A 22443-nucleotide genomic window follows, 5' to 3' on the forward strand; every position below is an offset into this window, starting at 1 on the left:
CTAGGTTGACTCACCAGAACCCACCATTGTCATCATCATCGTCATCATCGCTGTCAAAATGGCCATCACTGGACAACTTGTCTGTGTCAACGCCAGACACAGCTAACGTTAGCGGCTGCTGCTGCTGTTGCGGCGCCGGCATATCCAACCGTTTGGACGTGGACGACTGTATCCCCGGTAACAGCAGTGGTAAAATAGTTTGTCAGCTTTGCTATATATTTCTCCGCGTCTTTTTCCTTTTTCCGTTTATTCGAACCGCTCGGGTAGTTTCGTTTCATTTTAGCTTTAACTCCTTGTCTGTTTGTTTACATCTTCTGCTTCTTCTTCTTCTTCTCCTTCTGTGTGGTTTATTGGCGGTTGGCAAACGGTGCATTACCGCCACCAACTGGACTGGAGTGTTTTTTGTTTGTGTTCATCTTTTGCAGTCCGTCACGGACTAGTCCATTTCATTGTGAAAGTAGGGGGTGTATATGGGACAGATACTCATGAATTTGACATTTTAACTAATACTTAAACGTTTTTCTAAAGAACGAATTACATATTAATAACAATTACCACGTTTTTGAAGTGTGTAGATGATACATTTCTTATTTTCCTTTTTTTTTTTTTTCTGGAGGTTGGAGGGGGCCCCCCCCTACAACCGCTGGTGGAGGGGCCCCAAGCAACCGCCTACCTATGCCTCTATGTTAAGACCGGCTATGGGTTTAAATCGGGCTCGGGCTCATAATTACAGTTAATGTGTCGGGGCGGGCCGGGTTCGGACACAACGTGCACGGGCTCGTGTTTGGTCGGGCTTCATATTTTGGGCCCGATCTAAACTCTAAGACATATGTCTATGGCTACCGTAATGTGCCACTGCCAAGTAGCATACGGATCATTCAATGGGCCAAATTTAAAATGCTCGTGCATTGAATTGCCACTCAGAATCTCAGAATTAATTGCGTTAATTTTCATAACGTGTTAATTTGCTGTGTAATTAATTAATCTAATTAACGCGTTAAACTGACAGTCCTATTTGTAACATCATTAATATGTTTTTTTATTTTTACACCAGTTCACTGTTGCATCCAGATGAACAATTACCATCCTGTATGTTTTAGAGATGCACGACATGGATTTTTCAGCCAACATAATAACCGATGATCAGCTGACTCTCATGGCTGTAAAGTCTAAGAAAGGTTCAAATGTACTGAGCAAAGATTTTTTACTTGATAATTCAAAGCAGTGATGAGACTTTGGCCCTCGTGTTGTGTTTGTCTTATGAAGACCCCGCAAAAAACTGACAAAAACATTTATGAGTAAGACAATCTAGTCATTTTTAGTGTATTGCTTCATTTAAACATGATTTAGTCTTCACTCTGTTTTTGACTTTTCAAAGCCATTGTATTTATTAATGAAGCCAATTGTGATGCACTGAACTCTTTATGGAGCATTATGTGTTTAGAGTCAGCGAATTCATTTAACATTGTTCAGACAGATTTAGAAATTGACTGATTTTGTATTTTATTTCAGGAGTGAACACGTGTTTTTCTGTCTGTTATCGCTCACTTTTCTCTCTGCTTCTGTTTACTTGCTGCAGTCATGTAGAAACTGAACAATGTCTTGATGTTATTTGAAGGATGAAAATGCCTTTAATGCAGGAAGAGAACAAGTTAATAAGACCGCAGACATCTACTGGAAAAAAAATGAGGGTTTTCAACAAGAGGAATCAACTAAAAACTTGACTACCATAGTTAACGACAGAGAATCCTCCAGTACAGGACTGTGGCGGTCACACAGACAGCTGATTTAATCACAAGTGGACTTTTATACAGTTCACTTCACTGTTATTAAGAGTTACAGTGAATGCAACACAGTGCAATAGTAAATGTTTGCTTCAGGCTGAATACCAGCGTTACAAGCTGATGTGTTTCAGTGATGGAGTTAGAAAGAAGGAAATGTCCTGTAGGAGGCAGTGATGTCAGAGACTGCAGCTGATAGTATCATCTGGAAAAGAGAGACGACACTAAATATCATGAGTCCAAGTTCCTCTGACCAAGTTATGTTACACAATTTAATGTTTTGCTTGAATAATGGATCTATAAACGTGTCACATGAAGCATTTTTTATCTTATTTCAAAATGATGACCTGGATCATCGTCTACTGTAGAGCTTTTAATATATATAAAGTTTAAATGAGACATATTATATAGAGACAAATGTTTGGTGAGTGAAGGTTATTACGTTTTTTGCACTTTAATGTTTGATGTGTGTCTTTATTCTTCTACCCTGACACATGTTAGAAACATTCATTGTATTGTTTTGCTTCCATCTGTTGATCTCAGTCAAACACTTTATAATGAACCTGTGCAATATGTTTATTGGCTTTCTTTGTAATTTCATCCTCTTTTAATTGAAATGTTTTAAATGCATTATCATTTCACTTTTTTCTGTATATTTGTACGTTTTGCACACCTTATTAAAATGTGATTTAAAGACAAAAAAGTGTTTCTGTGTCTGCCTGATGTTTCTGTTGCCCTGGATTATGTTGATCTTTCTAACTACATCTTGTATTGTGTCCACAGTGACAAACTCAGGATGTTTGAGGGGTGAAAAAAAAAAGGCACCCTGAAGAACACTTTTCAGGGTTTTTTCATCCATGACTCTCGTCTAATAACTGTATGAACTATTGTAGGTAATGTTTTTAAGTTTCACGTCGTGTTGAGTCACATTCGTCTCTTCACTCTCTGACTCTGTCCCAGATTATAGTGACACCAAGTGAAACACTGATAACTTGAGTGAAGTCAGGAAGTGATATCTGTCAAGTTCATGTCTCAACATGAAGATCGAAAGGAAAACATTTGTAATACACCCAGTGTGATGTACTGGTTCTGATCAGACCTCAGGGACAACTGCACCAAAGGAACCACTGAATAACTGAAACTGTGTTTGGCACACTTCTGACACACTGGACCATGTGAATGTGATCTGCTGCACATTGTGCACACAGAGCAGCAACAAACCTGAGATGGACTTGAGGAGGAAATGATATAAAACCGAACTCTGCTCAGAGACAATGTGTCTGATTGTCATCATTAATAACATGTTGGATGACACAGTGAAGTAAATGATCAGCAGCTTGTTGCAGCATCAGATGGATCACATTGTTCCTCCCCAAGTGTCAGATTTCACTACATTAGTCAGTGAAGCTCCGCCTCCTTTAACTGTAACCTTCGCTTTCAAGCACATTTTGGCGGTAGATATGCCTGCAGTCAGCAGCAGAGATGGCGCTCAGTGCAGTTCTACATTTACTTTGTGTGTTTGGACTCTTACAGAACGGTAAGAAAGAGACGATACAGTCATTTTTATACAGCTGAGAAACTTCTTGCTCTTAAACTGAAAGCACAGCTGTGAGACTGCTGACTGCTCTTTGTTTCTGCCAGAGTGAGATTTGCTGCCAACACGTGGTCTGCATCCATTTCCTTCACTTACTCATTCATCCATTCATTGTGCTCATATCATTGTTTGTTCTCCAACATAATGTTACAAGATGCTCTTTTAATGTAGAACATGCAGGAAGATTTTTGAGACTAAATGTCCTTCTGTGATCCTTCTTGTGAATATAAACACATTTTCAGGTTATAGTCTTTTTCTGGCTTCACACGTGACTTATAATTCATGTTTTATGTCACATTTTAAAGACAAAACCCACCAACCACGATCACAGTACTAATAATCTGTCATGTCCTGCAGGTCTAACAGATCTGATACGAACACGGAGGACTGTGACTGCAGCTGTCGGAGAAGAAGCTGGTTTCAGGTGTCAGCTGCTGCAGTCTAAAGATGTTGTTCAGGTCACCTGGCACAAAGTTTTACCTGACAGAGAGGAGACACTTGCTTCTTACACTACTAGATATGGTCAAAAAGTGAATCATGCCTTTAAAGATAAAGTAGGGTTTACAGATGCTGGACTGCAGAGCAGCTCCATCTTCATCAGAAACGTGACAGAGGAAGATGAAGGCTGCTATCTCTGTTTGTTCAACGCCGACCCTGAAGGTGCTCTCACTGGTAGAACCTGCCTCCAAGTCTACGGTAAGAACCAACCAACTTCACACAAAGCATGCTGCTGCATTGTGTCTTCATCCTCACCACTAACAACATTTAGTTCATGTGATATCTTTTGTGTTCAGAGCTGCATGAACCCGTTCTCCATGTGAGAGAATCAGGCTCTGAGGAGACAGTGGTGTCCTGCTCGGCCACAGGTCGACCTGCTCCCACAGTGACATTAACTGTCCTGAGAGACAACGTCCACTTTCCTGGAAACAGCTCCGTCAGTGTGAACAACACCAACGGTACAGTCACTGTCACCTCTACAGCTGTGCTGACTCTTCTCCATCACATGGACACAGAGGTTAGATGTGCAGTGCGAGTGCTCTCTGCTCCTCAGAAAGAGGAGGTCAGGATGATTCCTGCTGAAGTCAAACAGTCTGCTGAAGGTGAGGAACACTTCCACACACACTGATTTATAGAATGATGAGAACTTTAAACTCATGTCTTCTGTTTATCTGACAGGTTTTCATGAGGATTCTGGGAGTGAGATCAAACGTTTCACCATCATCACTACACTGTCAGTGGTGCTGCCCTTCTGTTTTGTTGCAGCAGCAGTCATCACAGTCCTGCTGATACGAAGACATATGAACAGGTCATTCTTAACTTTAACTCATCATTTGTCTCATTTAATTTGGTAATGATTGATTCAACCTTTTCAACCACACCAGTAAGTAAAAGATTCATCATTGACTTTTCTTCATCCTTCAGTCGGACACAAAGAGACTCTGAAGAGATCATGATGACACCACGAGAAACAACTGAACACACTCAAGAGTAAGATCCTTTATTGATTTCTCATTTGTAAAAGTTTGTTGTTGCTTCAGACTGATGAAATTGACTCACATGTTGTTTTTCACTGAAGGACCAAAACACCTGTCATGCATCAAGATAACGAGAACTTAAGGAAACGGACGCCACCTGAGAAAAGGGAAGGAGGTGAAAGCTCAGAACCATCGCCTGAAATTTGCCGAAAACTATTTTGATACAAAATAACCCACAAGACTGGTGGCAAAACGAAAACTTCCCTAAAATACGGTGACATTTGTGTAAGATCAGTTACAACATTTGGCGTGCTGCATTTATGGACATGAATGTGGATGTGACTGATATAATTTGTTGACCACAGGTGGTCGTCTTCAGGTCTGAGTAAAGAAGCGAACACACCTGTATTTGATATATAATGATGGAAAATCACAGGTACAGAATTAATGAGTTAGTGATTTAAACACTTCTGTAGTCAGATGTGGATACAGATGCTCACACCTGACTGTGGAGAGAACTGGAACATCTGTACAGGAATGATTCAACTTTAAGGACAATGCAACAGTTTTTCTGTATTTTGTAACTCACACATTGCATCATGTGCAGTGAGTGAAATAATTGTTTTTGGAGCCAAGAAGAACGACTAACAGCAGCCACACTAAGACTGTGACAAAGTCATCTTATTGTCACCTTAGGAATATATCCAGGATAAATGGACTTATGTCTCAGCAGGATTTGGACAAACTTGTCTGTACATTTATCCTCAGAGGACTCGACTACTGTAACGGTGTCTTTACAGGACTCTCTAAAAGAACTCATCAGACAGCTGCTGCTGATTCTGAACGCTGCTGCTCGAGTCCAAACAGGAACCAAAACAGTAGATCACATCACTCCAGTTCTCACATCTTTACACTGGCTTTCTCTTTGTCAGAGAATAGATTTAAAACTCCTGCTGTTGGTTTATGAAGCACTGAATGGTTTCAGGCCAAAATACAAAATACACTTCTGACCTGCTGCCACGTTATGAAGCGTCCAGACCTCTGAGGTCGTCAGGTACTCGTCTGCTTTTAGTCTCCAGAGTCAGAACTAAACATGGAGAAGCAGTGTTCAGTTATTATGAATCACAGATCTGGAACAAACTCTGAAAACTGCAGGTCTGCTCTGAGTCTCACCTCGTTTAAATCAACACTGAAGACCTTTCTGTTTGCAGCTGCTTTTCACTGAAGCAATTTTAAAGGTCTGAACTGCACTGTGACTTTTATTTTCTAATCTGGTCTCTTTTAAAACTTTTTCTATTTTAGCCTACTTAACTTAACTCTTGTTACTTGTTTTTAATTTGTATTTTTTTATGTTTTTTAATGTTATTTGTATGCTCCGTTAAATCAGTTTGTTTAATGTCAAATGAGACTGTTAACATCCTGAATATCAATAATGAATTGTGTTTAACGATATCAACAACAGGTCACAAAAACGATGTTCTGTTGAACTAAATTGTGTCCTAAGTTTGCAGCTGTGGTCATTTGTAGGAGCCACAAATGAATTGGTAGGTGTTTTTCTATTAGTTACAAGGTGAAGGGATATTGTTATCTTTTGCTGTGTGTTTTGGTTTTGATATTTTTTTATGTCGTCATATTGAGTAGGGGGCTAGTGGGTGACGTGGATGTGGGCGGGTTTATTAGTTAATATAGGCAGCTGTTCATCTCTCATTGTCGGGGGGGGGGGGCTGGGTCGGTGTATTTTGATTATGAGTTTGTGCATTTTATCATGAGTTGAAACTTATTTTCGAATATCAATGACCTTTTTTTAGGAAGCGCGTCAGACAACCTCAGTCTCTCAGTGACTTTGTCTGTTTAAGTCGCTCCATCATTAGTTTAGTGAGATAACATGTCACAGCTCCACAGTTATCAGTGTTTTGTAACATCTGTGATATATTTTACACTTGTTCAAATGAAATGTATGTAACTGTACTGCTGGTTTTGTATTTTTGTTTTATAAATGAACTGAATCTTGATGAAATTACAGTCTTCACTGAATATTAATAAATGTGTGAAAGTGCTGCGTTGAAGTGATGTGCAAAAATAATGAAACAAATCAATGTTTCTTATAAATCAATATGTTCTTTGTATTATCTACAACGTTATTTAACTAATTTCTGTCTTAACAGAACAGACAGCAATCTGAGATAATCTAGTTACTGCTAGTACTGCTCCAATTGGTCAGGATGTACCACTGTGGAGAGGTAGAGTGCACCAGACGTCACGCGCTGTTTAAATCAAATTTAACAGCAAATTAGTAATTTCTTATTAAACAACAGTCTTTACTTCTCATTTGTTTAATAAATTAGCCCACATGTTTGTTTCTCGGGTCTGGTTGCTTCATGTTTCGGTGAATAAGTGTTTATGTGACACCCTCGTGGATCAGCCTATCAGGAAGTCACCTTTGGACTGAAATGTTGTTTCATGTCCCTTCATGACTACTTGTAGGTGCAGATGTGGACACTTCATACTCCATATAACTCCATACCAATATCTACTGATGGATCCAAAGAGCAGAGAGTGGACTTGGAGGAACAGAAGTGTTCATACCAGAATTTAATGGAATCATATGCAAAATAATTATGAACAGATGATCTGTGTTCACAGTAGAACAGGTTGGTTTGCTATGTGCCATTAGATTAGACAAGCAGGAGGAGATGGCACTCAGAGCTCTACTACTTTTCTTCTATACGTTGGGGATCTTTCAGAAAGGTAAGCAGAAGATGATAAAGTAATGTGTGATTCAAACTTTGTTTTTTTTTACATGCGTGTGTCATTTCTGTTGAGCCAAAATCACAGCTGTGACTCTTAAATAATGTGATAATGTGCTTCATCACGCTGCATTTGGATTAAATAATAACTTCGCATTTTGCTTACAATGATAATTTATATTTTCAAAGAAAAAAATGCATTAAAAGTACGTTTTTATACTCGCTGACATGGAAGGAGGTTGTGGAAGAGAAGCAGGGGGAGTGTCTGATCATGCAGAGTTTCTTCTGGTGACAAACACAGTTTATGGTTGTGGTCGAGACAGCTAAATTTTACATTTACTGGAAATTTGCCGGTTTATTTTTATCTATTTTTTTTATTTTATTTACGCTGGTACGCGGAAGGAGCAAATCAGATCTTCTGGAATGTGGAATTACAGGTGGCATACCAAGGTGTGTGAGAGGGAATGTGCACTGGCACCGTATTTCTCTTATGTTGCTTCTTCAAAAGTTTACAGTAAAATGTGACAGAGAATTTAAAACAAGACATTCTAAATCCTGCAAGTATTTATCAGCAATACAGTAGTTGTGATTGTGCTAGTAAAATTTTCAGTTAGGGGCCACTGTGCTCCTAGTCTGGAGCCCTGTAAAACTGCACAACATTCAGATTGTGGTAAATGTAAAAGTGTGATTACTTTATGTGTCAAACCCTCAATGAGCATTAATAAATAACATATTACACTGGCAGGTTCTATGTATCTATTTTTTCATATAAAATATCATAAATATGGGACCATGTAAACTACTAATACAAACCTTCCTTGACATCGTCATGGAAGCAAAATTGGACATTCCACTGCTGTAAAGCACAGAGACAAGAGCTAAAACTGTGAGTCACCATCTTGGAGACTGGCTGAAAGAAATACAATTTTCACTTTTGAACCAGCTGTGAAGTCTTTTCAGTGGTGACCTTGACTCTTTTTAAAAGGCTTATCTGAAAATCTCTCTATAAAAGCAAGGAATCTCTGTCTGTCTGTCTGTGTGTGTTCCTCAAATATCTCTGCGGATCAGGATCACACTGACCTGAGACTTACAACATGGCTGCTGCGTGGTTCAAGGGTTTGCGACTTCGCATTTGTTTGGACTGTAATGATACCATTAATAAAGTATTTCATAAATGCTTTACAAATTCGCAAGCATTGTCCACCGGAGCCACCACAGCCACGTGCGCACCAGAGCCAATCACTGCAGAGCTCAAGCCCACGACATATCTTAAGAAACAAGCGGATTAATACCTGCAGAAGCGCAAACTGGACCAGGATTTTGCCGGCGGATCGGTCCCGTTCTGTTCAGTGCATCTCAACTGACTGTTGTGTATTAATGAGACTAAAAGAGTCCGGACCGAGTCTGTTCAGATCTGAGGAGATCCGGAGACACGCGGACATCCAAGTGGAATCGGAATCTGTGGATGTTCATGTGTAGCTAGCTGCTAGCCGCTAGCCAACCCACACGGCCCACCTCCCGAGGCGACGGACCGGACGCGCCGGCACGTCCAAAACCAGACTTACCCCCAATTTCCATTGGATACGTCTCTGCTGCGTTGCGTCTCTGCCATGCCAGCGGAGCAAATACGTTTCACTTTAGTCAATGTGTCAGTCTCCACCAGGTCCGCTGCGCTGCGTATCTGCTCCGTCCCAGCTCCGGCAGTCCGGAGCCCTCCGGCACAGATACGCAGGACTTCTATATCTGGCGGACGCCGGAGCACGACGCAGCAATTCAGCTGAATTTAGCACCGAGCAGACAGGAAGTCAAGCGCCAAAATAACAAACAGCATCCGGTTACCTTTCAAAATAAAACACTCCGTGTTGACACCAGCACACAAATCTCAAAAAAGAGACAAACACAAGCTCTTCTGCTGATCCTTCGGTCGGGAACACTTCGTGTTGTTGTTTTTAATAACACAGACCTGTAACTGCGGTCGTGAGTGATTATGTGATTATCGTGGGAACTCCTCTGCCTCGTGAGCCAGCTGTCTACCGTACTGCGCCGTGGCGGACTCAATCCGCAACCGGTGGGGATTGGCGGACGGCGGAGCAAAACCGGATCGGAGCTGCAACGCAGCGGACACGTATCCAGTGGAAATTGGGGGTTAGGGTAAATAATGTCTGCCACACTTTTTCGCGAACATTGCCGCCACGTTTGCTTTGTGTCTGGTGCAGGAAGAAACGGTAAAAACAGGTTTTTGTCACGAAAGTGTCCAAGCAGCAAGTTTGGTTGTTGAGGAACAAGAAGTTGTGGAGGGACATAGGCGGATGAATGACAGACAACGACGGTCGGTGTAGAGACAGCGATATTGAGAGTTGAGAGATTTGTGACATTTAGCGTGTTTGGAGTGTATAGTTAGTGTGTTATGTAGTGTTTGATATAGTGTGTTTAGTGTGTAGTGGAGTCGGTTTTTTTGTTTAATGAGTCAAGGCAATGAGGAGACTGCTGAATGAGCATTGCCTGCATTTAAATGTAAATAGTTACATGTTACTTTGTACATTTTTAAAATGCATGCACATATTTAGCAAACAACAATTTGTATTTGCATTATAAGTAATAAAAAACGGTTTGTTAAACATATTTGTGGTTTTCACAGTAAAAAAAAAATCTAACTTTTTCTACTTGGATTTTATGTTTTTTTTTGTGATTTTAGGTCCATTGTGTTAATACAGTATGTCAAAATAAAAAAATAACTACAGTCACACATGTGAGGTTGTGCTAAAAATAATGACACCAAGTAAATAGTTTTTAAGGTGAAATATAATGGCAAAATCAAAAATAGTCAAAAACGGCCAATTATACCCTGGAATATTGGATTTCACAACAAACCTAAATATCCCTGACGTCTCACCTTCAAACACAGCCTCATTTGGCCATCCATGAAAAAGTTACTTAACCTCACACTTTTCTATAGGAATACATTTTTGTTACGGGCACTGCACTAGTATATCAAATAAGACAAAAATCATTTCTGAGTTTGTATTATTACCATATTAATACTGTTGATATTAAATCTCTGAGTTTTATTCACCTGTCAAAAACCACATAGTGCACCTTTTTAAAGTTTGCTTTAGTTTTCATCTGCTCGTCTACTTAACTCCATTTGAGTCCTCACCATTTTGTTGCCATGACAACATCTTCTCACTGCAACTCATGGGCCAGTTTTCTGTTCTGAAGTAGCTGTTGTTGTCACGGCGACGTCACAATGATTCAGTCTGTAGATATTTCTAGATATTAAATCTTAATGACAATTTCACTGTTGAGTCTATGACCATTATCACAAATTATTAATTATTAATTATTTTCTTAATCAACCAATCACAGCTTTAAAAATTATTTTAAATTCAAAGTGTTCGACCACGCCTGCTCACAAGAGTCTCTTCCTTTCTCAGAGCTAAATCACTCCTCAGCTCAGACTCGGTTTTAGGCGAGTTTAGGAGAGAATTCTAGGAAGCCACATCAGCACAGACCATCATGTTTGATATTTAGATTGACCACATTTCTGCGACTGGAAGTCAAGTCAAGTCAAGTCAAATTTATTTATATAGCACATTTCATACGGCAAGCGTAAACTCAATGTGCTTCAAGAATTTAAAACAAAGATACATTGTAGAACATAAAATAGCATATAGGATAAAAAAAATAAAATAAAATAGAATAAAAAACATTTAGGACATTATACAATCACACAAGAATGTATTTTTATCATCATTTAAAAAGGGAGATGATAATAAAAAAAAAATAAAATAAAATCTTAAAACAAATGAGACAGAATTAAAATACACTCTTTAAACTTAACTAAAAGCTTGCGAAAAAAGATATGTTTTTAGTTTACTTTTAAAAGAAGACACTGTTGTAGCAGACCGTATTTTATGTGGAAGAGAATTCCAGAGAGTGGGACCATAGTGGCTGAAAGCGCCATGAGCTGATTCGGAGTTGATTCTGGGTGTAGTGAGGAGCTCTTTATCTGATGATCTGAGGGATCTCCCTGGTGTGTATTTGGTGAGCATGTCAGCAACGTAAGAGGGAGCCAAGCCATTACAACATTTAAAAACAATAAGAAGTATTTTAAAATCAATTCTTTGTTTTACTGGGAGCCAATGAAGAGATGATAAAATAGGAGTGATGTGCTCAAACCTTTTGGTTTTCGTTAGTACTCTGGCTGCAGCATTTTGAATACGCTGGAGTTTATGTAAATTCTGCTTTTTCAGTCCAGCAAAAAGAGCATTGCAGTAGTCCAGTCTACTGGAAATAAAGGCATGAACCATCATTTCAGAGTCTGACTGAGACAGGAAACATCTAACTTTTGATATGTTTCTAAGATGATAAAAAGCAGTCTTAGAAATATTAGAGATACGCCTTTGGAAGGTAAGATCAGCATCTAAAATCACACCCAAGTTATTGACATGCTCACATGGTTTACAGACAGGGGAGTTAACAAGGATTGAATTTTTTGCCTCATAGCCTTAGGACCTACCAAAAGAATCTCTGTTTTGTCCTCATTAAGTTGTAAAAAATGTTTGACCATCCAGCATCTGATGTCTGTGATGCACTGGATGAGATCATTTATTGGGTTTAGATTATTGGTAGAAACAGAAATGTATAACTGTGTGTCGTCGGCATATGATTGATATGAAATATTATGTTGCTGTATGATGGACCCAAGTGGAAGCATGTACAAGTTGAACAACAAAGGACCGAGAATTGACCCCTGAGGGACTCCATATGAAATGCCAACCTCATCAGATTCATAATTACCAATGGACACAGAGAAAGATCTTCCAGTAAGATATGAAGAAAACCAGTGAAGAACTGTGCCTTTAAGGCCCAGACAGTGTTCAAGGCACTGAAGAAGAATTTCATGATCGACAGTATCAAATGCTGCACTGAGGTCAAGAAGAACTAGAATAGAAACTTTATGATTGTCTGTACTAATTTTAAGATCATTAACAACTCTGATCAGGGCAGTTTCGGTACTGTGGTTAACTCTAAAACCGGACTGGTAAACATCAAACAAATTGTGGTTTGACAGATACATATGTAATTGTTGGTGAACAACTTTTTCCAGAATTTTCCCCAGAAATGGAAGGTTTGATATTGGTCTGTAATTTCTGAATACAAGTGGATCAAGATTACCCTTTTTTAACAGTGGTTTTACAATAGCATGTTTGAGACATGAGGGGAAGATTCCAGAATGTAGGGAGGTGTTTACAATCTCAAGGACATCCTCAGAAGAAGAGTGCAGGACTTCCGGTTTCGGCCATGGTGGAGTAGGCAGCACATGTGAGGAGCTCCGACCTAACTTTCACGTTACTTTATCGAATTTAATATTAGGGTCTCAGGACTGAAGTTACATAAGAATTATTTTGTGTTATATGGCCACACGCAACTAATGGCTTCTAAAAAGCATAAACAGACTGCTTCGGCGACCGCAGGAAACACTATTGCTGACAAGCTAACAGCAATGGCTAATTCTCCTGCTAGTGACCGCTCTTCCAACGGCGATGGAATAACCAGGACACAATTGGTGGAAGAACTGACCAAACAACGTGCTAGTTTGAAAGAAGATATTTCAACACTCATTCAAGAATCTCTTGGACCGTTACACACTTCGGTGAATGCACTGAGAGAGACCGTGGACAGCTTTCAACAACGTCTCACTGCAACGGAATCCCTGGCTGGTGAGAACTTCGACAAGATTTTCGAAACCGAAGCAGCTATCAAGACTCTACGAGCCCAGAATGCTACACTGATGGACCGTCTTGAAGACTTAGAAAATCGGTCACGCAGAGCCAATTTGAGGATTGTAAATGTTCCAGAGGACAGTGAGGGTGTTGAGGACACTGTCAAATTTGTGTCGGGCATGTTGATGGAGGTTACAGGCAACGCGCTGTTTGAATCTGCCCCAGCTCTGGAGAGAGCGCACAGAATCGGCAAAAAGCCTGAAAAGTCTGGTGTACCCCCACGTCCTTTTGTGGTATGTTTTCACCGGTTTCAAGAAAAAGAACGAATGCTGCAATGGGCTAGGCAGCACACAGCTACATATCAAAATGCCACCCTGAGGATATACCCAGACTACAGCGTCAGTTTATCCAGGAGACGGGCTGAATTCAACGACGTCAAGCAAGCCTTATACCAGAAGGGGATAAAGTTCCAGCTACTCTACCCTGCTGTCTTGCGAGTCACGCTTGACAGGAACACTTTCAAATTTAACACGCCAGAGGAGGCAAAAGCTTTTTACGACCGAAAGGTGATGGGCGAAGACGATTAGGACTAACTGGACTTCGGACTGATTTTGGCTGCAGTTAGCTTGTTGCTAACACGTCTGAAGAACTTTCCCACATAGACTGAGAACCTGAATTTTTCGAGGTAAACTGTTGTTTTACCTAGCAGCTAACCCACTGGACTGCGGGAGCTATCAGGTCGATTGTTGAATCGTTTTCTTTTTGGTAAGTGTCACTCTTATTTTCTGTTTTTTTTTCAACTGATAATGGTCACCGGCTGCCACCTGTTGGATTTGGTCAACTAACGTTATACTTTGAACTGCTACAGTGCTAACCTAGCCGATCTTTTTGTTTTTGATCTTGTTTTTGTTTAACGTGCGCTATGTACGTGACTGACGAAGGATTTTGGTTATTTGTTTACTTGTACTGTGTGGTTAAGGTATATGAGAGCTTTGTATTATGCTATTTTGTTTCACAATGTTATTGCTAAATGGTCAAAGGCTCCTCACTGTAGGATAGGATGTACCGGAAGGTTCGAGAGTTAAGAGGGAGCCTGCAGTCTGCCCCTGTTCTAGTGGCAGACATAGGAGTGTTGAGGGTTAGGGGGGGATCCACCAAGGCAACTGCTAGTGTTTTTTTTTTGTGTGATGCTTATGTTTTTGGAGGTTTTTGGCAAGTATGGGGCGCATTTTCTTCTTTTCTTTTTCCTTTTAACAGAACATGTCAGATGACATAACAAATGTCAGGGCTGAAGTAGGTGCAACATCAACTCATTTTATTACTTGGAATGTCAAAGGAATGAATGGGCCGAATAAGAGATCAAAGATTTTCTCCCACTTAAAGAAATTAAAAGCAGAAATAATATTTTTGCAAGAAACGCATTTGAAAGTAGCAGACCAAGTCAGGCTTAGGAAGAACTGGGTTGGGCAAAGTTTTCATTCTAACTTCAACACTAGAGCACGGGGGACAGCGATCTTAATTCATAAAAAAGTAGTATTTACTCCATCTCAGACAATCTCAGACCCCCAAGGACGATTTGTAATAGTATCAGGATCACTCTTTAATACTCCAGTAGTACTAGCACGCATATACGCCCCAAACTGGGACGATGTCAGCTTCATAAATAAACTTATCTCTCTTATTCCGAATTTGAACTCACATAAACTAATTCTTGCAGGTGATTTTAACACCGTCATGGACCCAGCCATAGATCGCTCCAACCCTAAGACTTTAGTACGCTCAAAGATGTCTCTAGCTCTTAGTGAATTTGCAGATCAGATTGGTAGTGTTGATCCGTGGAGGTTCCTCTATCCACATAAAAGGAATTCTCCTATTTTTCACATGTTCATCATACATACAGTAGGATAGATTTTTTCCTAATTGACAAAACACTCCTTCCTGCTTTAAAGAAGGTGGAATACACTGCTATAGTTGAGTCAGATCATGCTCCAGTGTCTCTTGATCTCTTGTTTGCTCAAAACCTGACACAGCGTAGCACATGGAGATTGAACACAGCCCTACTGACAGACAGTCACTTTTGCAATCTCATATCTAAGGCAATAGATGACTTTATGCTATTTAACAAGTCAGACTCTATATCGCCATCTACTTTATGGGAAACGCTTAAAGTAGTTGTAAGAGGAGAGATTATATCATACACTATTTCACGCAATAAAGAGAGAAAGCAGAGGGAACAAGACCTCATTTCGTCAATTAGAAGCATAGACCGGCAATATTCCATCACCCCTACTCCAGAGTTATACAAAGAGAGGATTGCACTGAAAACCCAATATGATTTATTATCAACAGAAAGGACTGAGAGACATCATCTGTGGTCAAAAGGTCATTATTACGAACATGGGGAGAAAGCAGGCCGTCTTTTGGCCTATCAACTGAAATGTAGGTCCGCTTCTCGCTTAATCCCACAGATTCGCAATACTTCACAATCATTGACCACAGATCCAGTAGAAATTAATAATACTTTTAAAGAATTCTACTCAGAACTATATACTTCTACATTCCCACAGGATAACTCAAACATGACCACTTTCTTGGATAGTATAGACATACCAACCATAGATGTAACTGCTAAAGACAATCTTGATAAACCCATACAACTGCAGGAGATTGTTGATGCCATTAATAAAATGCAAAGCGGCAAATCACCGGGGCTTGATGGCTATCCTGTGGAATTTTACAAAAAGTTTTCTTCTCAACTTGCTCCCATCTTACTTGAAATGTTTAATTACTCTTTTAATCAGAATTACTTACCACAGACTTTGACTGAAGCATCCATCTCACTTCTTTTAAAGCCAGGCAAAGACCCACTTGATTGTGGGTCCTACCGACCTATATCCTTGCTAAATTCAGATGTCAAAATTTTGGCTAAACTTCTTTCCTCAAGATTGGATAGTGTAGTATCCTAAATCATTTCAATGGAACAATCTGGATTCATGAGAGGCCGTCACTCCTTCGCAAATATACGCAAACTCCTAAATGTTATTCATTCACCAGCATCCGGGGAGACACCTGAGGTTGTTGTCTCCCTGGATGCTGAAAAAGCATTTGACAGGGTTGAATGGTGTTATTTATTTGCTGTCTTGGGGAAGTTTGGTTTTGGATCAAATTTCATTTCTTGGATCCGCTTATTATATACTGCTCCTAAAGCATCAGTACTTACAAATAAATTATCTTCCCATCTGTTCTCTCTGTCAAGGGGTACACGTCAGGGATGTCCCCTCAGCCCTTTGTTATTTGCATTAGCTATTGAACCGCTGTCAATTAAGTTCAGAACAGCCCCCGACATTCTTGGAATTCAGAGGTTAGACACTGAGCACAGAGTTTCTTTATATGCAGATGATCTGCTTCTTTATATTTCAGATCCAGTGTCGTGTGTTCCTAATATTATTAATATCCTAAATGACTTTGGGCGGTTCTCAGGTTACAAATTAAACCTTTCCAAAAGTGAATGCTTTCCTGTCAATAATCTTGCCCTTCATATACCAGACAATACACTCCCTTTCCGTATGTCAAGGACCGGTTTTAAATACTTAGGGATACAGATCACCCGAGTTTTCTCTGATCTATATGTTAAGAATTTTAAACCTCTCTTACTCAAATTGGAATCAGATTTAAAGCGATGGTCTGTCCTTTATTTATCTCTTGTAGGTAGAGTTAACTGTATAAAGATGAACGTCCTACCTAGGTTTTTGTACCTATTTCAATGTCTTCCAGTCTTTTTGTCTAAATCTTTCTTCCAGTCTCTGAATAAGTTAATCTCCTCTTTTTTGTGGGCTGGCAAAAATCCTAGAATACGTAGAGAACTTTTGGAAAGACCCAGAGACCAGGGTGGCCTAGCACTTCGCAATATGGAAAAATACTACTGGGCGTCCAATATACAAAAAGTGACATACTGGTATCAGGCCCCAGAGCTAGATTGGTGCAAAATTGAGGCAAACTCTTGCTTTTCTACTTAACTCTCTGCTTTAATTACAGCAAAACTACCGTTCTCACCATCCAAGTTCTCATCCAGCCCTGTGGTAATCTCCACTCTTAAAATACTAGCACAATTCAGACGGAAATTTAAGCTGAAAGAATTCTCTGTGTATAGTCCAATTTGTGACAACCATCTATTCCCTGCATCCAGAATGGACCATACCTTCACTCTGTGGCGTAGGAATGGTCTAACTCTATGCTACCACTTTTATATAGATGGCCTTTTTGCCACTTTTATTGATCTTTCTGAGAAATTTCATTTACAGCGGTCAGACTTATTTAGATACTTCCAGGTCCGCCATTTTATTCAAAGCCAGAGTCCATCATTTCCTGCTTTACCAACAGATTCAGGACTTGAGAAAATTTTGCGGACTCCTATTCAGCACAGAAGACTGATCTCAAACATTTCAAATATAATAACCTCCCTCCATGATACGTCACTAGAGCGGCTTAGAACCGAATGGGCTGAAGAACTTGGGATGGAAATCTCTGATGCAGTCTGGGACCGCGCTCAGGCTAGAGTTAATGGCACATCATCCTGTGCCCGTCTCAGCTTGATACAGTTCAAGGTTTTTCACAGAATTTACTACACAAAATCCAAACTGGCTAGAATTTATTCTGACATTCAAGATAGGTGTGAGCGTTGTAATTCTACACCAGCAGATATGTCTCATATGTTTTGGACCTGTGCTAAACTAAGAGATTTTTGGTCTTCGGTTTGCAACACTTTAAACGATGCTTTTGGTACTAATGTGAAACCCTCTGCTGACATGGCCATCTTTGGAGTCTTGATTAACGAGATCTTGCTGCCCACAGATAAGAAGAATGTTTTTTCGTTTGCCTCTTTGCTAGCCCGTAGAAGAATAGCTTTACAGTGGAAATCTCCTGACCCACCTAAAGGGTCTGTCTGGCTCAGCGACCTAATGTTTTTCTTGAAATTAGAAAAAATGAAGTACTTTACCAGAGGATCAACAAGAAAATTTCATAAAATATGGGACCCGTTGATTCTGTGTTTTGATAAGCTCAGCACTCTCCCATAAGACAATAGGGCCCTGATGTGTGTTTCAACTATGTGTAACTGAAGGCATGTAAAATGTAAGAATGTGAAATGCCCCCCCCTCCGTGTTTTTTTTTTTTTTTTTTTTTTTTTTTTTTTAAATAGCATATTTTTCTTATTTTTATTTATTTATTTTATTTAATTAATTTTTTTTTTTTTTCATTTTTTTATCAATCATTATTTCACATTAATCCTGTTACAGTTATCATTATCATCATTATTATCATTATATACTTATTTTCATTTTCACTATTGTAACTCATTTCAACTTGTTTGATGGCAGTAAGTGGGTGTTGTGGGTGGGATTCGATTGACAAAACAATGTTAAACTAATTCAAGATATTGTATTGTATTTTAATGCATCCTGTACAGTATTACCTTTCTTGAATAAAAAATATGGTCTAAAAAAAAAAAGAAGAAGAGTGCAGAACAAGTGCAGAAGAACAATGTGTCCACGAGCACATGTACACAAATTCATATTTTTATATAGCAGATTATTTATAAAGGGAAAACATATTTCCGTTGTTCTCACTCTGGCCAGTGAACACAAACATTGAAGCCTCACCTCTGAAACTTTCTCTTCCTGCAGGTCTGACAGATGTGATACGAACACAGCAAACTGTGATGGCAGCTGAAGGAGATGAAGTCCTTTTAAACTGTGAGCTGATGCAACCTAAAGATGTTGTTAAGGTCACATGGTGGAAGATTTTACCCAAGGAGATGAAGAATCTTATTTCTTACCACAAAAAATATGGTCAAAAAGTGAATCCTGACTTCAGAGATAAAGTAAAGTTTACAGATGTTGGACTGCAGAACAGCTCCATCTTCATCAGAAACGTGACAGAGGAAGATGAAGGCTGCTATCTCTGTTTGTTCAACATTGATCCTGGAGATGATCTGAATGCTACAACCTGCCTCCAACTCTACGGTAAAGTAAAGTCATTTCTGTTGTACAATACAAAGAACACTACATGTAGAGAATTATGATTTTAATCAGTTTCACTGTTCATTATGTTTATCTCACCATACAAACTAACATACAGGACAGAAAGTATTAAATCATATGTTGATGTCTGTGCTACGACATCATGATTGTGACATTTTTAAATATCTTTTTTGTGTTCAGAGCTGCATGAACCCGTTCTCCATGTGAGAGAATCAGGCTCTGAGGAGACCGTGGTGTCCTGCTCGGCCACAGGTCGACCTGCTCCCACAGTGACATTAACTGTCCTGAGAGACAACGTCCACTTTCCTGGAAACAGCTCCGTCAGTGTGAACAACACCAACGGTACAGTCACTGTCACCTCTACAGCTGTGCTGACTCGTCTCCATCACATGGACACAGAGGTTAGATGTGCAGTGCGAGTGCTCTCTGCTCCTCAGAAAGAGGAGGTCAGGATGATTCCTGCTGAAGGTGAGGAACACTTCCACACACACTGATTTATAGAACGATGACAACTTTAAACTCATGTCTTCTGTTTATCTGACAGGTTTCAATGAGGATTCTGGGATTGAGATCACTTGGTTCACCATCATCACTATATTGTCTGTGGTGCTGTTCTTCTGTTGTGTTGCAGCAGCAGTCCTGCTGATACGAAGACATGTGAACAGGTAATTCTTAACTTTCAGCTCATCATTTGTCTCATTTGATTTGGTAATGATTGATTCGATCTTTTCAACCACACCAGTAAGTAAAAGATTTATATATTTTTGTTCACCATTGACTTTTCTTCATCCTTCAGTCGGAGACAAAGAGACTCTGAGGAGATCATGATGTCACGAGAAACAACTGAACACAAGAGTAAGATCCTTTATTGATTTCTCAATTGTAAATGTTTTTGTTGCTTCAGACTGATGAAATTGACTCACATGTTGTTTTTCACTGACGGACTGAAACACCTGTCATGCATCAAGGTAACGGACAGTTAAGTAAACGATCACCTGAGAAAAGGGAGGGAAGTCAAAGCCCGGAACCATCACCTGAAACTTGCCGAAAACTACTTTGACACAAAATAACCCTCAGAAAGAGGAGGTCAGGATGATTCCTGCTGAAGTCAAACAGTCTGCTGAAGGTGAGAAACACTTCCACACAGACTGATTTATAGAATGATGACAACTTTAAACTCATGTCTTCTGTTTATCTGACAGGTTCCCATGAGGATTCTGGGATTGAGATCACACGTTTCACCTTCATCACTACATTGTCCGTGGTGCTGGTCTTCTGTTGTGTTGCAGCAGCAGTCCTGCTGATACGAAGACATATGAACAAATAATTCTTAACTTTCAGCTCATCATTTGTCTCATTTAATTTGGTAATGATTGATTCGATCTTTTTAACCACACCAGTAAGTAAAAGATGTATGTATTTTTGTTCAACATTGACTTTTATTCATCCTTCAGACGGAGACAAAGAGACTCTGAGGAGATCATGACGCCACGAGAAACATCTGAACACACAAGAGTAAGATCCTTTATTGATTTCTTACTTGTAAATGTTTTGTGTTGCTTCAGACTGATGAAGTTGACTCATAAGTTGTTTTTCACTAAAGGTCCGAAACATCTTTCATGTGTCAAGATAACAAGCTGTTAAGGCGATGGACGTCATCTGAGAAAAGTGACCCATCGCTTGAAACTTGAAACTATTTTGACACAAAATAACCCACAAGACTGGTGGCAGACTGTGAAAGACGTGTGAAAGATCAGGTACAACACCTGGCATGCTGCATTTATGGACACAAATGTGGACGTGACTGAATGAGTTAGTAATTTAAACACTTCTGTAGTCAGACGTGGATACAGATGCTCACACCTGACTGTGGAGAGAACTGGAACATCTGTACAGGAATGACTCAACTTTAAGGACAATGCAACAGTTTTTCTGTATTTTGGACTCTCTAAAAAAAGACTCATCAGACAGCTGCTGCTGATTCTGAACGCTGCTGCTCGAGTCCAAGCAAGAACCAAAACAGTAGATCACATCACTCCAGTTCTCACATCTTTACACTGACTTTCTGTCTGTTGGTTATGAAGCACTGAATAGTTTTGGGCCAAAATACAAAATACACTTCTGATCTGCTGCCATGTTATGAAGCGTCCAGACCTCTGAGGTCGTCAGGTACTCGTCTGCTTTTAGTCTCCAGAGTCAGAACTAAAGCGCAGTGTTCAGTTATTATGAACCACAGATCTGGAACAAACTCTGAAAACTGCAGGTCTCCTAGTTTAAATCAACACTGAAGACCTTTCTGTTTGCAGCTGCTTTTCACTGAAGCAATTTTAAAGGTTTGAACTGCACTGTGACTTTTATTTTCTCGTCTCTTTTAAACCTTTTTCTATTTTAGCCTACTTCCCTATTTCTTAACTTGTTTTAATGATTTGTTTCTTGGTGTCTTCTTACTTGTTTTTAATTGTATTTTAAATGCATTTTTTAAATGTCTTTTAATGTTATTTGTATGCTTCTGTAAATCAGTTTGTGTCATGTCAAACGAGACATCCTGAATATCAATAATGAACTGTGTTAAAGGAGTGGTTAGAGATGTCAACAACAGGTCATAAAAACTACCTCGGAAAAGATATGTTATTGAGCTAAATTGTGTCCTAAGATTGAAACTGTGGTCATATGTAGAGTGAAAGTCATTAGTTTATTGAGACAACATGTCACAGCTCCACAGTTATCAGGACTGTGACAGAACCAGATGAAGGCTGCTGTTCCTATAACAAGTGTTTTGTAACATCTGTGATATATTTTACACTAGTTCAAATGAAATGTATATAACTGTACTGCTGGTTTTGCATTTTTTATAAATGAACTGAATGATGATGAAATTACAGTCTGTACTGAATATCAATAAATGTGTGAAAGTGCTGCGTTGAAGTGATGTGCAACAATAATAAAACAAATCAATGTTTCTTATCAATCAATATGTTCTTTGTGTTATCTACAACATAATTGAACTAATTTCCGTCTCAACAGAACAGACAGCAATCTGTGATAATCTAGTTCATGTCCATGTACTGCTCCCTGATTGGTC

At 39.4% G+C, this 22443-nt stretch overlaps 3 protein-coding genes across 4 annotated transcripts in view; all 3 read left to right on the forward strand.

Moving 5' to 3' along the window:
- The window catches only part of LOC115576575 (OX-2 membrane glycoprotein-like), a 65720-nt gene that overhangs the window by 8103 nt on the left and 35174 nt on the right, over positions 1 to 22443 (forward strand). The gene's annotated exons all lie outside the window — the stretch shown is intronic.
- LOC115576577 (uncharacterized) lies at positions 3222 to 6867 on the forward strand. Its single transcript, XM_030409105.1, has 6 exons — positions 3222 to 3318; positions 3733 to 4071; positions 4170 to 4475; positions 4552 to 4681; positions 4798 to 4863; positions 4952 to 6867. Exons 1-6 carry the CDS (start codon positions 3264 to 3266, stop codon positions 5070 to 5072), a joined length of 1017 nt encoding a protein of 338 aa, XP_030264965.1. The 5' UTR covers positions 3222 to 3263; the 3' UTR covers positions 5073 to 6867.
- Positions 7382 to 21090, forward strand: LOC115576585 (OX-2 membrane glycoprotein-like). The gene is made up of 7 exons (XM_030409114.1): positions 7382 to 7598; positions 19005 to 19343; positions 19542 to 19829; positions 19906 to 20026; positions 20158 to 20216; positions 20330 to 20427; positions 21070 to 21090. Exons 1-6 carry the CDS (start codon positions 7544 to 7546, stop codon positions 20419 to 20421), a joined length of 954 nt encoding a protein of 317 aa, XP_030264974.1. The 5' UTR covers positions 7382 to 7543; the 3' UTR covers positions 20422 to 20427; positions 21070 to 21090.

This window comes from Sparus aurata, chromosome 24 (genome assembly GCF_900880675.1).
Source record: "Sparus aurata chromosome 24, fSpaAur1.1, whole genome shotgun sequence".
In the NCBI taxonomy this organism is placed as follows: domain Eukaryota; kingdom Metazoa; phylum Chordata; class Actinopteri; order Spariformes; family Sparidae; genus Sparus; species Sparus aurata.